Genomic DNA, 17,895 nt, shown 5'->3' with positions numbered 1-17,895 from the left:
ATTTATGTGAAAATTCGGGCAATATGCTGATAACTTTTCGGGCACCTACTGAAAGAAAGATTATTTGCAATGTGTTTTTCAGTGGTTAAACTTATATAAATATTACCATTAATATTGCAACGACTTCCCCAATAATTCTAACCAAATGGAAGGGTAATAAGAAGGAAAATGATTGAATGTTATTTGCATGCGATGTAAAAACCGGTGCATGTCTATATACTATGCACATTAACATGTGGAACGTGCGCGTAGCGCGCGAAAAATTTGGGTTGTATTTTCGGGCAAGTCGTTACAACCCCCCCCCCCCCCCAAAAAAATCAAATTGGGCTCCTACGCCTATGACGGTAGTTCTATTAGGCATTTTTTTGGGGGGAGTATTCAAAATCATACGAAGCTTTGTACGGTGGAGTATAAGAATCGCGAGATACAATTTCTCAAAGTGGCAAGGAAAACGTGGTAAACATGACAGATTAAAGGTCAATTTTGACCGAAATTTTTCAATTTTAGGTCATGCGCAATCACAGGAATAAATGAATAGGCCTAGATAAACTAGAGTGCGACAGTCGGAAATTTCGACTGTCGCACTCCAATTTTTCCAACTATCGTCAGTTTTACCAAGTTTGGGGGTGAGACACCCCCACACCCGCTCTAGCGACGTCCCTGCGTGTACCCAGTGTTCTCACTGTGGAGTAGACTCCGGTATCACTCAACAACAAGGTAAAATGGGATGCGCTGCCACGGAATATGCTCCCTATTTCATTTGCCCAATATTAGGGAACGGGCACCGTCTTTTAAACACCATCTACAACTAAACAACAACTATGTACAAGCTTTGGCTCTAGCTATGAAGTGATATTGACGGAGCGCACTAGTTTTCTACTGGAATCGCCTGAAGATGCGGCGTCTCTAATCCAAGGAACCAACGAACTTCTCTGCTAACTCCTCAGGCTTCAACTGGGCTAGACGTTCGCGGTGAATATGGCACACCATCACATGGTTCAGCCTCTGTTGAGTCATGGTGCTCCGTAGCCATGTCTTCAAACGTCTCAAAGCACTAAAAGATCTCTCGGCTTCCGTCGAACTGGCGGAGGAGACGAGGAGCAACCGCAAGAGAGCTTCTACTTCACCAAACATAGCCCGTACCGCTGGATTCATCGACTTGAATATTTATCTATATCCTTCAACCGACGACGACTGGAACTGGCCTCGAAAGAAAGACAGACTAAGCTTAAGATTGTCGGAGAGCTCAGGGTACCAACTCACGAGATCTGGTGGAATTCTCCATTTAGCAACATTGAGTGATATTCGATGATATGAATCCTGAGATGTGTAAGCCCTAACCAAATAGACACTTCTCTTTTTCCAAATGTGTGTGTGTGTGTGGGGGGGGGGGACATTTGATATTGTTTTCCCCACCCATCGAAATGTGGGGGACGTGTACCCCCGTCCCCCCCTGGATTGACGCCCATGGGTTTGGAAAAGGTTCTAGTCATCCTTATTTTTTTTATAATTTAACATATGAAGAGTTATATTTATCAATGTATACGACAATGACATAAGCCTAATATTCGGGAGTTCTTTTGTTTTTAAATAAATTGAAGTTTTACAGTAAGAATTGGAAAATACAACAATTTTAAGAGTCTCTAAACACAAGAAGAAATAAGGTACAGACTGGATTATTTTGTCATGTAGGCTGTAAGTTGGCAACATTCCTTTCTCCGTTACTACTCAGGGACTAATATTATGGCATCATGACGCAATAAATGGCATGTAAAAAAAAAAAAATCTTAACTTGCCAGTTTATATCGATCTTCGACGTCTAAACTTGAACCCGATAATTTACAACTAGTAGGCTGTTCATCATTACCTAGGCCTGTGTGTGTGGGGGGGGGGGGGCAGTAAGGGTGTGTGGGCGTAGCCTGCGTTGGGTGTTTAAAGGGGTTAATGTCTGCCACACTCGATGCAGTAATATTATAATCGATTGTACATTATTGAATCGGTTCACCTTGTTACGATTGCTGTCGCTAAATTGGGTTGGTCTTTACATAGTGATATTCATTACTGTTAATATTACACCAATAAATGTAAACTCACTGACTTTTCCGACGAATGTTTTATTCAACGAATCAACGATAATACTGTAATTTCTTTCACATTATAAATGTGACATAAAATGATAAAGGAAACAAATCCAACTATCTGTCTGAGGGGGGGGGGTGGTGACGACCACCTTGTTTTGTATCGGGAAGGGTTAAGATGGTAAGTCGTCCAGGGGAGGGGTATAAGCGAAGGAATGTCCCCTTCCCTAGGATAGAGCTGAAAGGGAGAGGGGTAGGGGTGTAGAGTGGGTGAGAGTGCAAGATAGGAGAAGAGAGAGATGATTTCTGAATTGGAAGACACAACTGGCAAACGGTCTTTACAAATATTTCTTTCCACCCAACATGCCCACCCCCATCCCTACCCCAACCCACACTGCTAACTGGTCTCCGCAGAAATAATTGACTTAATTGTCATGAAGGAAGAAAAGACACACACACAAAATAAACTTGAAACAAAATCAAAACATTGATAAGTTGTGAGATATTTATTTACAATGAGGGGTACAAAGAAAGAATGTTTTATCATCCAATGCACTTCTGTTCTTATAGGAGAGAATACAGTAACGAATAACTGTTTTTTTTTTTTTTTTAAACTTTTAATTCCACCTACCTGAAGTTTCACACCGACAGTGTCTTTCTCAGTTTGAGTTATACATTCCAAGACAGTGGGCTACTTTCAATCAGATGCATATTTTTTTGTCATTGTATCATTTATGAATATTTTTTAACATTTAGTGTGCCATCAGATTGATTTTAAATGCAGAAGCAACCTGTAACAATCACATGTATGTTTGTCTCATCAGTGGCGGAGCGTCCATACAGTCAGAGGGGGCGGATGCCCCCCACCCCCGACTGACTCAAATGGACTGCTGGCGCCCTTTTCAGCTTTTTACCACTTTTTACTTATTCGCAATTAATGACTTTTTTACTGCGCTCTCAAATACCTATTGACATTTGTCACATTTTGTTGGTGTAATTTTCTGACAAAATGGCGATGACACCTATTTATTCTTTGTTTATCTGCAAATTAGCAAGGCCCGGAAAGGGTCATTTCCAGGGATCTAGGGAGTATCTTCACTTAAAAAATTTCTGTACGCTCCGCGCCAACCTGTGGTGGCGCTCCGCTTAGATAGTGTCGAAAGCGCCCCTACAGACCATTCTCGCCCCCCTGACCAATACCCCTAGCTCCGCCACTGCTCATCAACTAAAACAGATGATTTCATGGACATGCCTCTCCTTTGGAATCTTCTTGTAAACTAAAACAGGTAATTTTTTACAAAAACTTGAATCATATATGCACACAAAAAGAAGGGAAGTGATGAAATGATGAAGTGTATGTGGTTTGACAAGTCTAATCAAATACTTGGGGTTAAAATATAAAATAAAAAAAAGGAGAAAAACGAAGAGAAAATTGCAAAATAAAAAATGATCACTTTTCAGATACTATGAGATAAGAATAAAGAAAGATCTCCAAAATGTCTGATGGTGACTTGTTGAGGAGTATCAAGGGTGACACTTTGCCAAATCTTGACAATACTAAAGGGATATCCAGTTTCAGAGAATGTCACCCTTACCCTTGAAGAAGAAAAGTATTCCACACTGTTAGTTGAAAACCCCCCATCTCAATATCTGGTTCCTTACTCGAGATGTGGCCTATTATTTTTTTCATAGACCCTCATTTACAGCAGGGAGTGAATCACGGAAAGTGTTCTGTGATGTCATCGCTGTTTAGCAACAGCTTGACTTTACTCTATAATATTCTTGTTGGTTTTACCTTTGAAATGTGATACATTTTGGAACAATTGCTGGATTTTAAAAGTATTTCTCTTCTTTTAAGAATTTCATCAAAATGCAACTTGTTTATCAGAGCAAATGTTCTTCGATGGTTAAAGGATTTTAATATAATGAAGCTCAATGATGTCATGATGACATCACTAACTCTGCTGCTGTTGACAGGTGAATTTATCAAATTTCTCCAACTGTAATCTTTTTTATTTGTGTCGATACACCATCCTATCATGAAGAGGTTTTGATGTACAGCTGTCCCTCCCCCATCCCACCCCAATTATTTTCAGGGCAAAGATCTTCACACAGTCTTTGTGCTGTACAACACCACCCACCCCCCCCACCCAACATTGGTCTGAAACCTGGACTAATCAAAACCTGTGTCAGAGGTCCTGATACAAATGTAAGAGGGGGGGGCATGTATCACTTTCATTAGACCTTAACATATATCTATACTCATGTTAATTTTTGGTTTCTGTAATCACTTTAATTACACCTTTACTAATGTAAGACCCCCAGGGCTTCTATCACTTTAATTACACTTAACATATCTATTGCTCATGTTAATTTTTGGTTCCCTAATATTTTGTCAACATTTGTAAGATTCTGATATACTTTATGTTTTCTTTCCTACATGGTCCATTCTGTTTCCTATGAATGTTTCCAGTTTCGGTCCATAGATCAATGTTGGATACTATATTCATTTGTTTGAATTTTCTCTGCTGACTCGTCATCTCACGATATACAGATTAAATTCAAGAAATTGTTCCCTCAGTTTTAGTTAGGTTTTCAAGGGTGTGAAGACTCGCGCAAAAAGAAACGTCTAATGCCGGTAATTTGACCTAGTTTCAAATGAGGTGTAACAGAAGTGTTAAACACCACCATCGATCCCAGAAAATACACACACAGCTTGCTACCGTCGGTAATTAGACACTAGTGTGCAGTCAGTACATACAGCTGCGGTTAATACCCACAGCGCAGTATACAAACGATACAGCGATGGACATCTCAGGTCCAGCTAAAGATAACAATTAAGGTATCATGTTTCATTACTGTCTGCATTTTGTAGCGACACGAACAAAACGTCACTTGCAAGCAACAGAAAGTTAACTTTTTCAGATGGGCGCATGCGGTTTGGGGCGAGTCTTCAATGCCTTTAATAACCTCGCCTACATATTGAAGAATTCAAGTTGTCTATACAGTGTAACACTAGCATATCCTATGTATCTACGACATGTGTTAATTATCCAAGCTTACATGTTAACCCACATTCTGCATGTCTTAGCTGATATAAACATAGTCCCCCAACCCCCTCCCCCACCTCCCCCCACCTGTTTTATGGAACATTGGTTACCAAAATGAGTTAAACATGGTAGAAATGTAGAACCTTTCATGACTGCAAGCAAAAAGCTTCCAATTCAGAATTTTAATTTTGCCTTCTCAAAGGTTATTCTAAAATTCTTGGCTGTTTTGATGTAAACTCAGTGTTATATATATCAACTTGAATTGCCTCCTTCACCCATGCTGGCCAAGATGTCTGAAACAACACTGAGATGAAGACACACACCATGTTGCTCATTTACATTCAAAAAAGTTTGTTGCACAAAAGAAGACCATCAATTTCCCATTCTCAGCAGTAAACCAAAGTGTTTCTCCAAAGCTAGAAATGTCTTTACTCCATCTACATCTACTTAAAGAAAACGCAGAGTAGATCAGAAGACATGATAGTCTACGAAACCGCTAAAAGTCAACTACTCTATGTCACCAGGTTCTTTAAGATGGCCCAATTAAATTCAGAGAACCGAACAAGTATTCACAGAGATGTGTCTGAACACTTTTGCCTGTACTGCACCCAGAATGTTGTGTCAATTACTCGTTGAAACTGCTCCGTGAACTTTGTTCAATCCGTTATAAAACATAGTTTCCCGATGGGATATGACTTTTCCGCTCTGCCTTTCTACATAATTTCTGAATCAGTTGGATTTTGTCCAAAACTTGCCGCTGCCTCTCAAGCTGGTGATATGAAAAAAAGGATAAAAAGTTTAACAAAAAAGATTCAAGTCGGCCAAGTTATCGACAGTAGTTTGGGCATTTGCCAAAAGGTATTAAGTCAAATTAGCAAGAAGCTAACCAGAGAAACAGATAATGTACGAATCAAATTTTATTTTTGGCAATTTTAAAGTCTGTAGAAGATGCCATTACCGAAGGTTAGCACAATTCAAGTACATCTGAAACTTTGAAAGTAGCCACTTACGGATTTTTCAAATATATAAGCATTTCATTTTTCACATTTTAATATTTTTTTCCTAACGTATGCTTCTTGCATATCTTTTTTTCTAGTCGCTGCCTCAAGCACAAACAGACGGCTGTGACATTTGTCCTGCTGTGCATCTACCGCCAGACCAGTGAAAGGGTCTACTTACCCTTTCATCTTGGATGATTTCTTGACTGGTTTCAAAGAGGAGACGTCTACCTCCCTCGTGTCGACCCCCATGTCTGTATCGTTGCCTTCCTGTGAGGACGACGTCGCTTTTATAGCCTTTTTAATGTTCTCGACCTGCACGAGAGAGAAAAACACCAAATGGTTTAAGAAACACAGCCCATCGTGTTTCTGTCATGACAACCCCCCGCTCTCACACAATCCTTCGCCCTCATCTCCAAGTGCTTCTCAATCTGTAGTCACCAAACCTAGAAAGAGACCTGGATCAAGGGCCCACATTTTTAAACCATTTTGTGGCATAAGGGAGTTTTGATCCATATGGATATCATATCAACCTACCAAAAACTCCTGTGTACAAAATATTAATTGGAGACAACCTACGTCCCAAATGGGGGGGGGGTGTCCGCTTAGCGTTACAGAGTTAAGTATTTTTAATTTCCACCAGAAAGCCGTAATATTTAATGGTCCTGATGTAACTTTCTTCAAGGTGCCAATCAAGTTGAGATACTGTAATCAATAAACTGCCCTGATGGGCCAATCAGAAACTAGAACACTTACAGTTGCAGGTGTTCGTACCAAGATTTTCGTCACCTTGTGATTAAATTTAATCCCAAACTGGACAACTAAAATGGGCTTAACTTTATTGCTGCCACATGGAACATTTCCTAAGAAGTTTTCATTCGGTAACACCCAAAATTGAAGTTTTTAAGGCGAAAATCTGAAGATACAGTAGTTTGAAACCACCAAAAACCAAAAATAACCAGTGTCTCTCTTCCTTTCCCTGCACCTAACATAAACTTACATCATTTCAATCCGAGAGACTTAAGATAAATATTTTACAGTTTAATCTGTTGTAATATTTCCACTTTCAGTCCATGACTTCATCTACTAGTACTATTCTCTGGGTATCATTATTTCTCCCCAGCTTTGCAACATTTTCCAAACGCAATCATTTCAATCATTCATCCCCTTCCATCTTCTCAATTTCCAATTTCTCCTCTGACAAGTTCTATCCAGATATTCACTGCTATTATCAGTGGATCGTCACAGAACTTATATGTTAATTTATTTCGTTCATTTTATTTGTTTTTTTCACAACATATATATAACAAATGTATTGAATATAGAGAGTTATGGAATGTGAAAGGAAGTGTTTCAGAAAACCCTTGTGGGCTTATCAAGTGATACACTCCCTGTACATAGAGTACACAAATAACTTACAAAAAAGAATGAAGAAAAGAACTAAGAAAACGAAAAGAAAGAAAAAGAAACCTCAATCTCATGAATGAGAGACAGAAAGCTGTCTGGGAAATAAGAAACTAAACTTGCAAAGAGCTAAGACAGTTTTGGCTAGAGCAGGATAAGAATAAGTGAACCCAGGATTACAAACCCTATACTCCACCAACTGAGCTATCCTGCCCTTGGTTGTTGTTACGGTGATGTCACTGGCCTTTTCCAAAGGTTCCCCTAAACATTAATGTACAATTGATCATAATATTACTGCATCGAGTGAGACAATAACCCCTTTAAACACCCTACGTCTCCTCCCCCCCCCCACTCACCCTACCGAAACACACACAGGCCCAGGTTATGATTATTTTACGACCCATTCAAACCAAACCTTTCTTTGCTTTTATCAAGTTTGTTTACATATCTTATCAATTCCATAATAAGTTGCCTCATTTCGTTAATTTGGTTCAGGTAGCCTATGAAGGCATTCCATCAGGTATCAAAATGTCAGGCCCTCTAACTTTTATAGAGATCCTTCTAAGATCAAAATGTCAGGCCCTCCAACTTTTACAGAGATCCTTCTAAAATCAAAATGTCAGGCCCTCCAACTTCTAAAGAGATCCTTCTCAGATCAAAATGTCAGGCCCTCTAACTGTTATAGAGATCCTTCTAAGATCATACTGTCTGGCCATCTAACTTTTAAAGAGATCCTTCTCAGATCAAAATGTCAGGCCCTCCAACTTTTAAAGGAATCCTTTTAAGATCAAAATGTCAGGCCCTCCAACTTTTAAAGGGATCCTTTTAAGATCAAAATGTCAGGCCCTCCAACTTTTAAGGAGATCCTTCTCAGATCAAACTTCAGGCCCTCCAACTTTTAAAGAGATCCGTCTCAGATCAAAATGTCAGGCACTCTAACTTTTAAAGGGATCCTTTTAAGATCAAAATGTCAGGCCCTCCCAACTTTTAACGAGATCCTTCTAAGATCAAAATATCAGGCCCTCCAACATTTACAGAGATCCTTCTCAGATCAAAATGTCAGGCACTCTAACTTTTAAAGGGATCCTTCTCAGATCAAAATGTCAGGCCCTATAACTTTTATAGGGATCCTTCTCAGATTTATTTCAGGCCCTCCAACTTTTAAAGACATCCTTCTCAGATCAAAATGTCAGGCTTCTAACTGTTACAGAGATCCTTCTGAGATCAAACTAACTTTTATAGGGATCCTCCTCAGATCAAAAGACATATTCTTTAGAGACTGAATGGGTCAGTTATCTTGACTCAGCAAAGACTGAATGGATCAGTTATCTTGACTCACCTCGTCCTGGATCTTCTGTTTTGTTTTTACTTTGATTTCTTTGTATTTGTTTGCTTTGGTGATCTGCTCTTCAATGTTAGCTAACACAGTTTCACATCCATCACACCTGCAAGTCAAATCAAGAATAATTTTGTCTTTCAACTATGCTTAATACAAAGCATTATCAAATCAAATGCATCGTTTGTGTTTGTGCAACAATTTTGCACAGGGTTTTATCCACTTTGCATAGATTTTGCGAAGTTTTCATAGGATTCTGCCCATTTTGCATAGGAGTTTGCCAATTTTGCATGGGATATTACCCACTTTGCATAGGAATTTGCCAATTTCACAATGATTTTTTACCCTTTTTCATAGGATTTTGTCCCTTTTCATTAGGAATTTGCCCATTTTGCATAGCACTTTACCCATTTTGCATAGCCCTTTGATTTTGATTGGTAGTGGGGTTTCCTGTGCTTGGATTCCTAGGCAAGTTTTGGACTACTCTTCAGGCCTTACGCAGTTGGTTGCATCCTTTTATGGGGGTTTGCATCCCTGGCATGTGACTGTCCTCAAATCGTCATCAATTATTTATTTATTTACCAAATTTTTTATCAAATTTTATTTAACAAATTTATATAGCGCTCTATTCATGCTTAAGCATATTCAAGAGCGCTTTACAATGACAACAAAATGACAAAACCCTTAAAATATGAATATGAAGAATAAATTTGACGCAGCTTAAATATTAATAAAAAATATGTAAATATGAAGTAATAATTCTAAAAATAATATAGATTTACAATGAAATTCCTAAAGAAGAAAAAAGTGAGTTTTAAGTAAATTTAAGCAACAAAATGACAAAACCCCTTAAAATATGAATAAGAAATATAAAATGGACGCAGCTTGAATGTTAATATAAAAATATATATATATATCAATACTAAGGAAATATTTTAAAAACAATATAGATTTACAGTGAAATTCCTAAAAAGAAAAAGTGAGTTTTAAGTAATTTCTTAAAAGTGGCTAATGTTTTGGCATCACAGATATTATTTGGCAACGCATTCCATAGCTTGCTAGCAGCAAAGTTATCTATTCTTGATAATATCTTATCAACATTCTTGAAATACATTGATAATATCCGAGACTGTCTCTTGTCTGAATGTCTCCCCAATCATATCTCTGTTCTCAAATTGTCATCAATTATTTACTATTCTTGATAATATCTTATCAACATTCTTGAAATACATTGATAATATCCGAGACTGTCTCTTGTCTGAATGTCTCCCCAATCATATCTGTGTTCTCAAATTGTCATCAATTATTTACTATTATTGAAAATATCTTATCAATATTCTTGAAGTACATTGATAACATCTGAGACTGTCACTGGTCTGATGTCTCCCCTATCATATCTGTGTTCTCAAATCGTCATCAATTATTTACTATTCTTGAATTACATTGATAACATCCCAGGCCGCCGCTTGTCCGATATGACACCCCCCCCCCGCCCTCTCATGTCACTGTTCTCAGATCGTTATTGATTACTTACCATTCTTGTAAAACATTGATAACATCCGAGGCCGCCGCTTGTGTGATATGACCCCCCCCCCCCCCCCCGCCCTCTCATGTCACTGTTCTCAGATCGTTATTGATTACTTACCATTCTTGTAAAACATTGATAACATCCGAGGCGGCCGCTTGTCCGATATGACCCCCCCCCCCCCCCATCATGTCACCGTTCTCAGATTGTTATTGATAACTTACCATTCTTGTAAAACATTGATGATATCCGAGACTGCCTCTGGTCTTATGTCTCGTCCGATTGCGTACTCTACTTCCAGTTGTTGGTTATTCTGATCTAGCTTTCCCTGGAGAATCCCAGCATATATGCATTCGATTATCAAATCCTGCCAATGGGGGAAACACAAAAAATTCTCAACTATGAAATATCATACCATAATAAGTGTCTTGCCACACTTTAGATAAACGAAACAAAAAAGTAGATTGCTGCTTTTTTGTGCTTTTTAATGTTTCTCGCTTAGACAGATGTTGACACTTCCCCAAATCCTACAAGACTCTCAGAGCAGATGTACCCTGGGCTGGGCCTACTTTGTATAGTAGGATGAAGGCAGTTGTTATTATCTGAACATACCTTTTTATCCTAACTACTGGCTAACTGCAACTTTGTGGGTGAAAAGGGACCACCTTCTTAGTGTTTGTACCACAGTAAGCATTCATTAGTTTAGCTACGTTAAACTATAGCAATGTATGAAATAGGATGTTGTTACTTGGGCAGGAACAGATCCATCGGGTGAGGATGGGGGTGGGGGGACAGGGGTGGGGGATGGGGGGTGGGGTGTGTGGGGCTGTAAACCTCCCCATTTTCAACCTCACCCCAAAATTTTAAAGTAGTTATTAGCATAACCTTGCCTGTAGATCTAATTATAGATATTTAATTATGTATTATATATTATAGATAATTATAATAATTAAAAATAAATATAAATATTTATAGCCTAAAGATGCTCCAGAATACATCATTTCATGTCTTAACATTACTTTCTTCTGGGAAGTTGGGGGTGGGGGGGAGGACCCCCAGACCCCTCTACATGGGAGTCACATTCAACAATCTCATGGTCACACAACATCCCTCTTAAACTTTGGATCTGCCCCTATGTGGTAATTTTTTTTTTCACCAAATGACCACTAACCAATGAGTACTAACAAATTCCCATTTGAGTCCAAACTTCGCATCAATTCGGACAGTGCTTCACATAGGTAATTAGTCATTGAATACAGAAGTGAAATTCCACATTTCATAAAAAAGAAAGATAAAAAAAATCCATTACATAAAATTTTCAACTTGACTGGGGTTTACGAGGAGCACTGATTAATCGACCAAAGCTATCAGAAAAGGATTGGTTTAGGAATAAACTCGCCTCTAGTTCTCTAAGATTTGCCATATCCAGATGTTCCTGTAATACTGTGTACGGTATCCGTTTGGTTTTAGCAGCGAGGGCGACCACCGTCAACTGTTTGAGCTTCTTCAGAGCCACTTCCGATAGTTCTGGTAATCTACTCTTATTTTCTGAAGAGTTTAAACAGAAATTATCAAACTTGGATGAAAATGGTAATACCTCTTCACCTACCTGCACAACAAAAACAACCTTTTTAGAGACACATTATTTAGTAACCGAACTCGTACCTTCATGAATCCACAGTGTATGTAATCCTACATCAACCAAGTACTTTCATGAATCCACAGTGCATGTCATCCTACATCAACCAAGTACTTTCATGAATCCACAGTGTATGTCATCCTACATCAACCAAGTACTTTCATGAAATCAGTGCATGTCATCCTACATCAACCAACCAAGTACTTTCATGAATCAACAGTGCATGTCATCCTACATCAACCAAGTACTTTCATGAAATCAGTGCATGTCATCCTACATCAACCAACCAAGTACTTTCATGAATCAACAGTGCATGTCATCCTACATCAACCAACCAAGTACTTTCATGAATCCACAGTGCATGTCATCCTACATCAACCAAGTACTTTCATGAATCCAGTGCATGTTATCCTACATCAACCAAGTACTTTCATGAATCCACAGTGAATGTCATCCTTCATCAACCAAGTACTTTCATGAAATCAGTGCATGTCATCCTACATCAACCAAGTACTTTCATGAATCCACAGTGCATGTCAACCTACATCAACCAAGTACTTTCATGAATCCACGGTGCATGGCATCTTACATCAACCAAGTACTTTCACGAATCCACAGTGCATGTCATCCTACATCAACCAAGTACTTTCATGAATCCACAGTGCATGTCATCCTACATCAACCAAGTACTTTCATGAATCCACAGTGCATGTCATCCTACAGCAACCAAGTACTTTCATGAATCCACAGTGCATGTCAGTCATGCTATCCAGCAATATAAATAGTTGCACAAATGCCTGACAAGTTTGCTAAAATTTCAAAATTGTTATGTTCATAGTTGGGGTAAAATGTTGTATGAAATCAACAATCAAAAAAAAAGAAAAAAGAAATTACTTGCCTTAGCATATTTCCAAAATCATAGGGAATGAAGGATTCAAAGTGTTTTATATCTTCTATATATATCTAGCTATGTTGAATATTCCGCTCCCCCTAAACATAACCCTCCCCCCCCCACACTCCCCTCCACCAGATTTACGCAAGATATTAGTGGAAAATTCCACAAAAGTTACTTTGCATCTCAAATAATTGCTACTGTTATAGATTACAATGTCAACTACTCATTTTATGGAACCTCCCATATATGCAAAGATAACCATTTCAGGGAATTTCAGAAGTTATCAAGCTCCTAAAATTAATTATGACTCCTTGACATTACCTTTATAATCATGGTATGTCCCGAACGCAAATAAGTTCAAGGCGTCCAAGTACTGTGAGCTTGCACCGTCAGAGAGCTGCAGAAAGTAAGGATGTTTTGTTTACATCTTAAAATGAATACTAAGCATCCCATTAACGAAATTACACACATTTACATACATCTCTCAGATTCCTGAGAGAGGAAGCAAACCCAACCTCTCAACTATCATCTTTAATTTATATGACAGAGATCCTTGTTGAACATATTGTCTACCAAATGCAACCAACAGAGATTTTAATTTACTCCCTATCATCATCATCATCATTGTCATCATGATATACAATGTGAAATATCTGAAGTGTTTTTCTTACTCGGCAGTTTGTAGCTGATAACCAAAACATGCTTAGGGTTTTACCATGAGCCTTTTAGGATAATATAGCTTTTTCATGTATATTTCAAATTTAAGTATGATGGTGCTTTTTCTTTTCTTTTCTTTTTGTCTTTATTCTTGGGGGGGGGAGGTGTAGGGGGGGGAGTAAACAGGCCTAAATACTGCCAAAAGTTGAATTTAAAACTATTTACCTCTTGAATATTTGGCATTTCCAGTAATTCCCCAAAGACATACACTCCCGGTGCTTCTAGAACTTGCTTGATTAGACCGACAGCCGCGGCGCCCTTTGTTCCTTTGGCTAGAAGAACATATTGCTCCAGTGGAGTAGAGGTCTTCACACATTCAGCCATTGCTGTACACAAACAATAGCTAATCAGCTTGAATACCTCCTGGTTTTACTGCAAGAAAAAAAAGGAAATGAAAAAGGAAATGAATATCCATCCATAAACGAGGTTATCATATATTATTGTAGCACATAAGACAGGGAATAAGTTATCCAGTATCACAATGATGAATGACTGTGTGAGTCTCTATTTATGATTTTTCTAATCTAAACGATGATTTTGAATATATATCTTCTTGAACATCTATACAATGGCAATGTCCTCACAGAGCCTCAGATTTGTAACTTAAACTACGAGAAAGGATTCACATTGATGTCCGTTCCAGCCCTCAGTGGAGTTTAGTAGCATGTTAGCATGAACCGATCACCCAAATATTATTTTGTTTTCTTAATATTGGGTTATAAGAAAAAACCTGGAGATACTGTAGATACCTGTACATCCCAAACCTGAAGATTTAACAAATGTTCTTAGAGTCAAAATTATTAAACTCATCAATTGTTCAAAATTACATTCTTCCGAGTTGTGTTCAGCATTATATTCCTTGGAAAGTTTTGTTCCACTTTTCCAAAAGTTCTATATATCCAGAACATCCACAACTCTGTGTTAATCTGCTGTACTTTTGTTAGCAGGTCCAGTTGGCAAGTTCAAAGTTTCTCAACAATCTAGTGCTGATAGTCGACTCTTTCTTTTGTAGTCGATTAATCGCATAGCTCTTCTCGCCATTACTGCGATAACTCGGTTTACAGATTTATGACATCATCACTGTCATTTTTGTCATTGCAGGAATACAGTCAAAACAAATCTTTCTCCATGGTGCGCTGTCTCTATTTGTTTTTTCATGTCTTAACTTGTGGTGTCTAAATCATGTGAAAACATCTACCAAACAAAAACTGAATAACTTTCAATTAACAACGTTTCTTAACATCCTCCAAAGTAAATCGAAAACTTTCGAATGAATCTATGAGGCTACTACAACTTCTAGCACTAATAAAAGCAAACCTGCAAACAATGAATAGATGTAACACCTTGTAGCAGTGTGATGATTAGTATGCAAGAGTTTTCTGTTGAAGGACGTTCAACATTCTACTGTAGGTTAGGCTCTAGCCTAGCCAGGCACATATTTTGCACATTGAAATTAAACTACAATGCAATCAACACACACGATCAGACATCAGATAAATGTGAACCAGGTCAGTAATGAAGTTATTGTAAACATGTTTGAAGAAATGACAAATACTTTGACAATCCTGAAAGATTAATAACTTACGAAAGGCGATTATGCACAATGATCAAACATTGCTAGGACTGAATGTTGCATTGCTGAACAAGCGTTTAACTGACAAGAAAATCTAACTGGAGGAGGTGCTTGCAGATTTTTAACACTGCACAGTGCTAGTGTAACATTGTGAAAGCCTGTACTTTTGAGATATTTGCTGACAAATTGCTTTAGTGTTGTCATTGATAGGTTAGGCTATTTTTCAAAAGCAGATTATGCGTAGTGCTAGCTTGTAGTCGAGTAATTGCAACTTAATTTCTGAGTGCGATTAATGGAACTTCCAAAGTGTTATCGCAGCTACTGGCGATTAATCAATTACGACTATCAGCACTAGAACAAACCATATGTACTAACTTACTAAGCATCGTGTGTTTATGAAAATGTCTTTCGATCACCCAGTGTCTAAGTCACCAGGTGTGTTTGTGAGGTAATGTTTGTGAGTAATATGCATTAGGCCTTGTCATTTTGAAAAAATGTTAATGGGTAAATATTCAAGAATTTTTGGAAGGTTGATACTTCATACTGTAGTTGGCCTACTCAAACTATACTCGTTTACTCAAATTTTGCTCTAAAGCCTAGTCCTAAGTAGGGGTTATGAAATGACTCAATGCATAGTTCCACTTTGTTACACTTACAGTACTAATACTTACTAGTAATATGCTACGGTCACGAAAGTTAGGACTACAGTTAGGACAAACTAGTAGTAAGTACTAGTTTGTCCTAACTCAGAACTGTAGTCTTAACTTTACTAATACTACAAAGCAAATGATACTTTATAGGATAAGCTGAGTAGTGTACACTTAGGGTGGTGTGAATGTTCTCATGTTACCGTTTATGGTGTGATTCACAATGTGTTGCAATGTTGTAATATTACTTGAAGTTGTAACATGCGAATGACAGAGCCCATAGGCACGATCACTGCATCGCAAAACGGGTACTAGCCTACACTTAATCTTCGTACCTAGTGCTGTAACTTCACTATTATACTAATTACTAGTAATACAGTATAGGGCCCTTACGAATAGGCCTACAGTATGACTAGTATTATTTCGAAGAAAACACTTGCCAAAAGTTCACGATGAAAACAACGAAAAGATGCCTCACTGCAAACATCCAATTCGTTTAAATTCGAAGAACTTCACGGATTAGAATTTCAATCCTTTTGTTTACGACGCTAGTTCTAGTAGGTTGACCAGTGACAGTGTGGAATTCAGTTTTTTTACGGTAGCGTAGAAGGAACCTATCACATTGAAGACTAATACACATTGTAAAACGGTAAAAGACGTTTCGCAATGTGTGTAAGTTATCAATGGGTGTAAAAGTAAGTTGGCCTGACGTTTCGATCCTAGCAGGATCTTCTTCAAAGGCTAAATGACAAGTAACAGTAACAGAAGGGACAAAAACACGCACAGAATACAGACAGGTTAATGAGCATGGTAAACACGAAGAGATGGATGTAAGGGGATTAGTGGACAAGGGATGGAGAGAAGAAAGAAAGAAAGAAGTTATCAATGTGACAGCACTTCTTCGCTTCCGTATGTCGTTCTGTTCCGCAATTCATTGATGGGTTACCAGATGCTAGGGTTAGTTTTCGGCCATATAACATTTATCATGATTGCCATGTTTCTTGGAGGCTCTTTCAAGGAGGAATGTAGCCCCCAAATTAATTTTGATGGGAATGAGAGGAAGGGGAGAGGAAGGAAACTAAGAGAAGGTAGGGGATTGGGAGTTCGAATGAAATGACTTGCGGTTGTAACGGGATGATTTTCATAGATGTTATCATTAAACATCTATTGTGTAAATATTGGGAAATATGCTCATCAAAATAAAACGAATAAATGTTGTCAAGAAAGGAGTTGGATTGATGTGTTTCTTTCTTCGAGTTCTGTTTTATAGTGGTGTACCCCCCTCCCCCCCCCACCACCACATACACACACGCACAAAGTACCTTTGTTTCTTTCTTTTAAAAACTATATAGCGCTCCTATGGCAAGCCGTTTTAACATTTACCTCGCAATTAGACTTAAGTCGAATACATTTCACTTAAGTGGAATACATTCTACTTAAGTGAAATGGAATTCCACTTAAGTGAAATGTATTCCACTTAAGTGGAATTCAATTTCACTTAAGTGGAATTCAATTTCACTTAAGTAGAAATGGACATTTCTATTTCACTTAAGTGGAAATGAATTCCACTTAAGTGGAATTGCATTCCACTTAAGTGGAATTGTATTTCACTTAAGTGGAATACATTTCAACTTAAGTGGAATTGTATTCCACTTAAGCTAAATAGCCCATCTATTTCACTTAAGTGGAATACAATTCCACTTAAGTGGAATGCATTTCCACTTAAGTGAAATACAATTCCACTTAAGTGGAATGCATTTCCACTTAAGTGGAATTGTATTCCACTTAAGTGGAATACAATTTCACTTAAGTGGAATAACATCTTTTGGGCGTCAATTTCACTTAAGTGGAATTCTATTCTGCTTAAGTAAAATACAATTCCACTTAAGTGGAAATGTTGATATGTGGCTTACATATAAATACAATTTAGGGTAATGTTCGTCGTAACGCATTCAATTGCTCATCACATATGATGATTTAGTCGATCCTCGTTGCACGTGTACATCATGGCTACGGCTAATCATTCACATCTA

General features: G+C 38.0%; 1 protein-coding gene and 1 long non-coding RNA gene across 2 annotated transcripts in view; one reads left to right on the top strand and one right to left on the bottom strand.

The window, feature by feature from the left end:
* The window catches only part of LOC139975625 (uncharacterized), a 233,551-nt gene that overhangs the window by 104,388 nt on the left and 111,268 nt on the right, over nucleotides 1-17,895 (top strand). The gene's annotated exons all lie outside the window — the stretch shown is intronic.
* Nucleotides 2,570-16,474, bottom strand: LOC139975902 (COP9 signalosome complex subunit 7b-like). The gene is made up of 8 exons (XM_071984189.1): nucleotides 16,303-16,474; nucleotides 13,808-14,014; nucleotides 13,247-13,322; nucleotides 11,791-11,939; nucleotides 10,616-10,758; nucleotides 8,870-8,975; nucleotides 6,308-6,441; nucleotides 2,570-5,897 (listed from the first exon to the last, which is right to left on the bottom strand). The coding sequence occupies exons 2-8, from the start codon at nucleotides 13,964-13,966 to the stop codon at nucleotides 5,858-5,860; spliced, it is 807 nt and encodes a 268-aa protein (XP_071840290.1). The 5' UTR covers nucleotides 13,967-14,014; nucleotides 16,303-16,474; the 3' UTR covers nucleotides 2,570-5,857.

The sequence above is a fragment of the Apostichopus japonicus genome, chromosome 11, assembly GCF_037975245.1.
Source record: "Apostichopus japonicus isolate 1M-3 chromosome 11, ASM3797524v1, whole genome shotgun sequence".
NCBI classification, from domain to species: domain Eukaryota; kingdom Metazoa; phylum Echinodermata; class Holothuroidea; order Aspidochirotida; family Stichopodidae; genus Apostichopus; species Apostichopus japonicus.
The sequence above is the reverse complement of the archived record's forward strand: the minus strand, read 5'-3'. Positions and strand labels throughout refer to the sequence as shown.

What these genes read in the sequence shown, in the direction of transcription:
- LOC139975902 (XM_071984189.1), bottom strand. Translation starts at nt 13,966, where the DNA reads ATGGCTGAATGTGTGAAGACCTCTACTCCACTGGAGCAATATGTTCTT. An exon ending in AACAGAAGATCCAGGACGAG is followed by an intron (nt 6,442 to 8,869) that starts GTGAGTCAAGAT and finishes TCTCTCGTGCAG; the next exon opens with GTCGAGAACATTAAAAAGGC. An exon ending in AAATCATCCAAGATGAAAGG is followed by an intron (nt 5,898 to 6,307) that starts GTAAGTAGACCC and finishes TCATATCACCAG; the next exon opens with CTTGAGAGGCAGCGGCAAGT.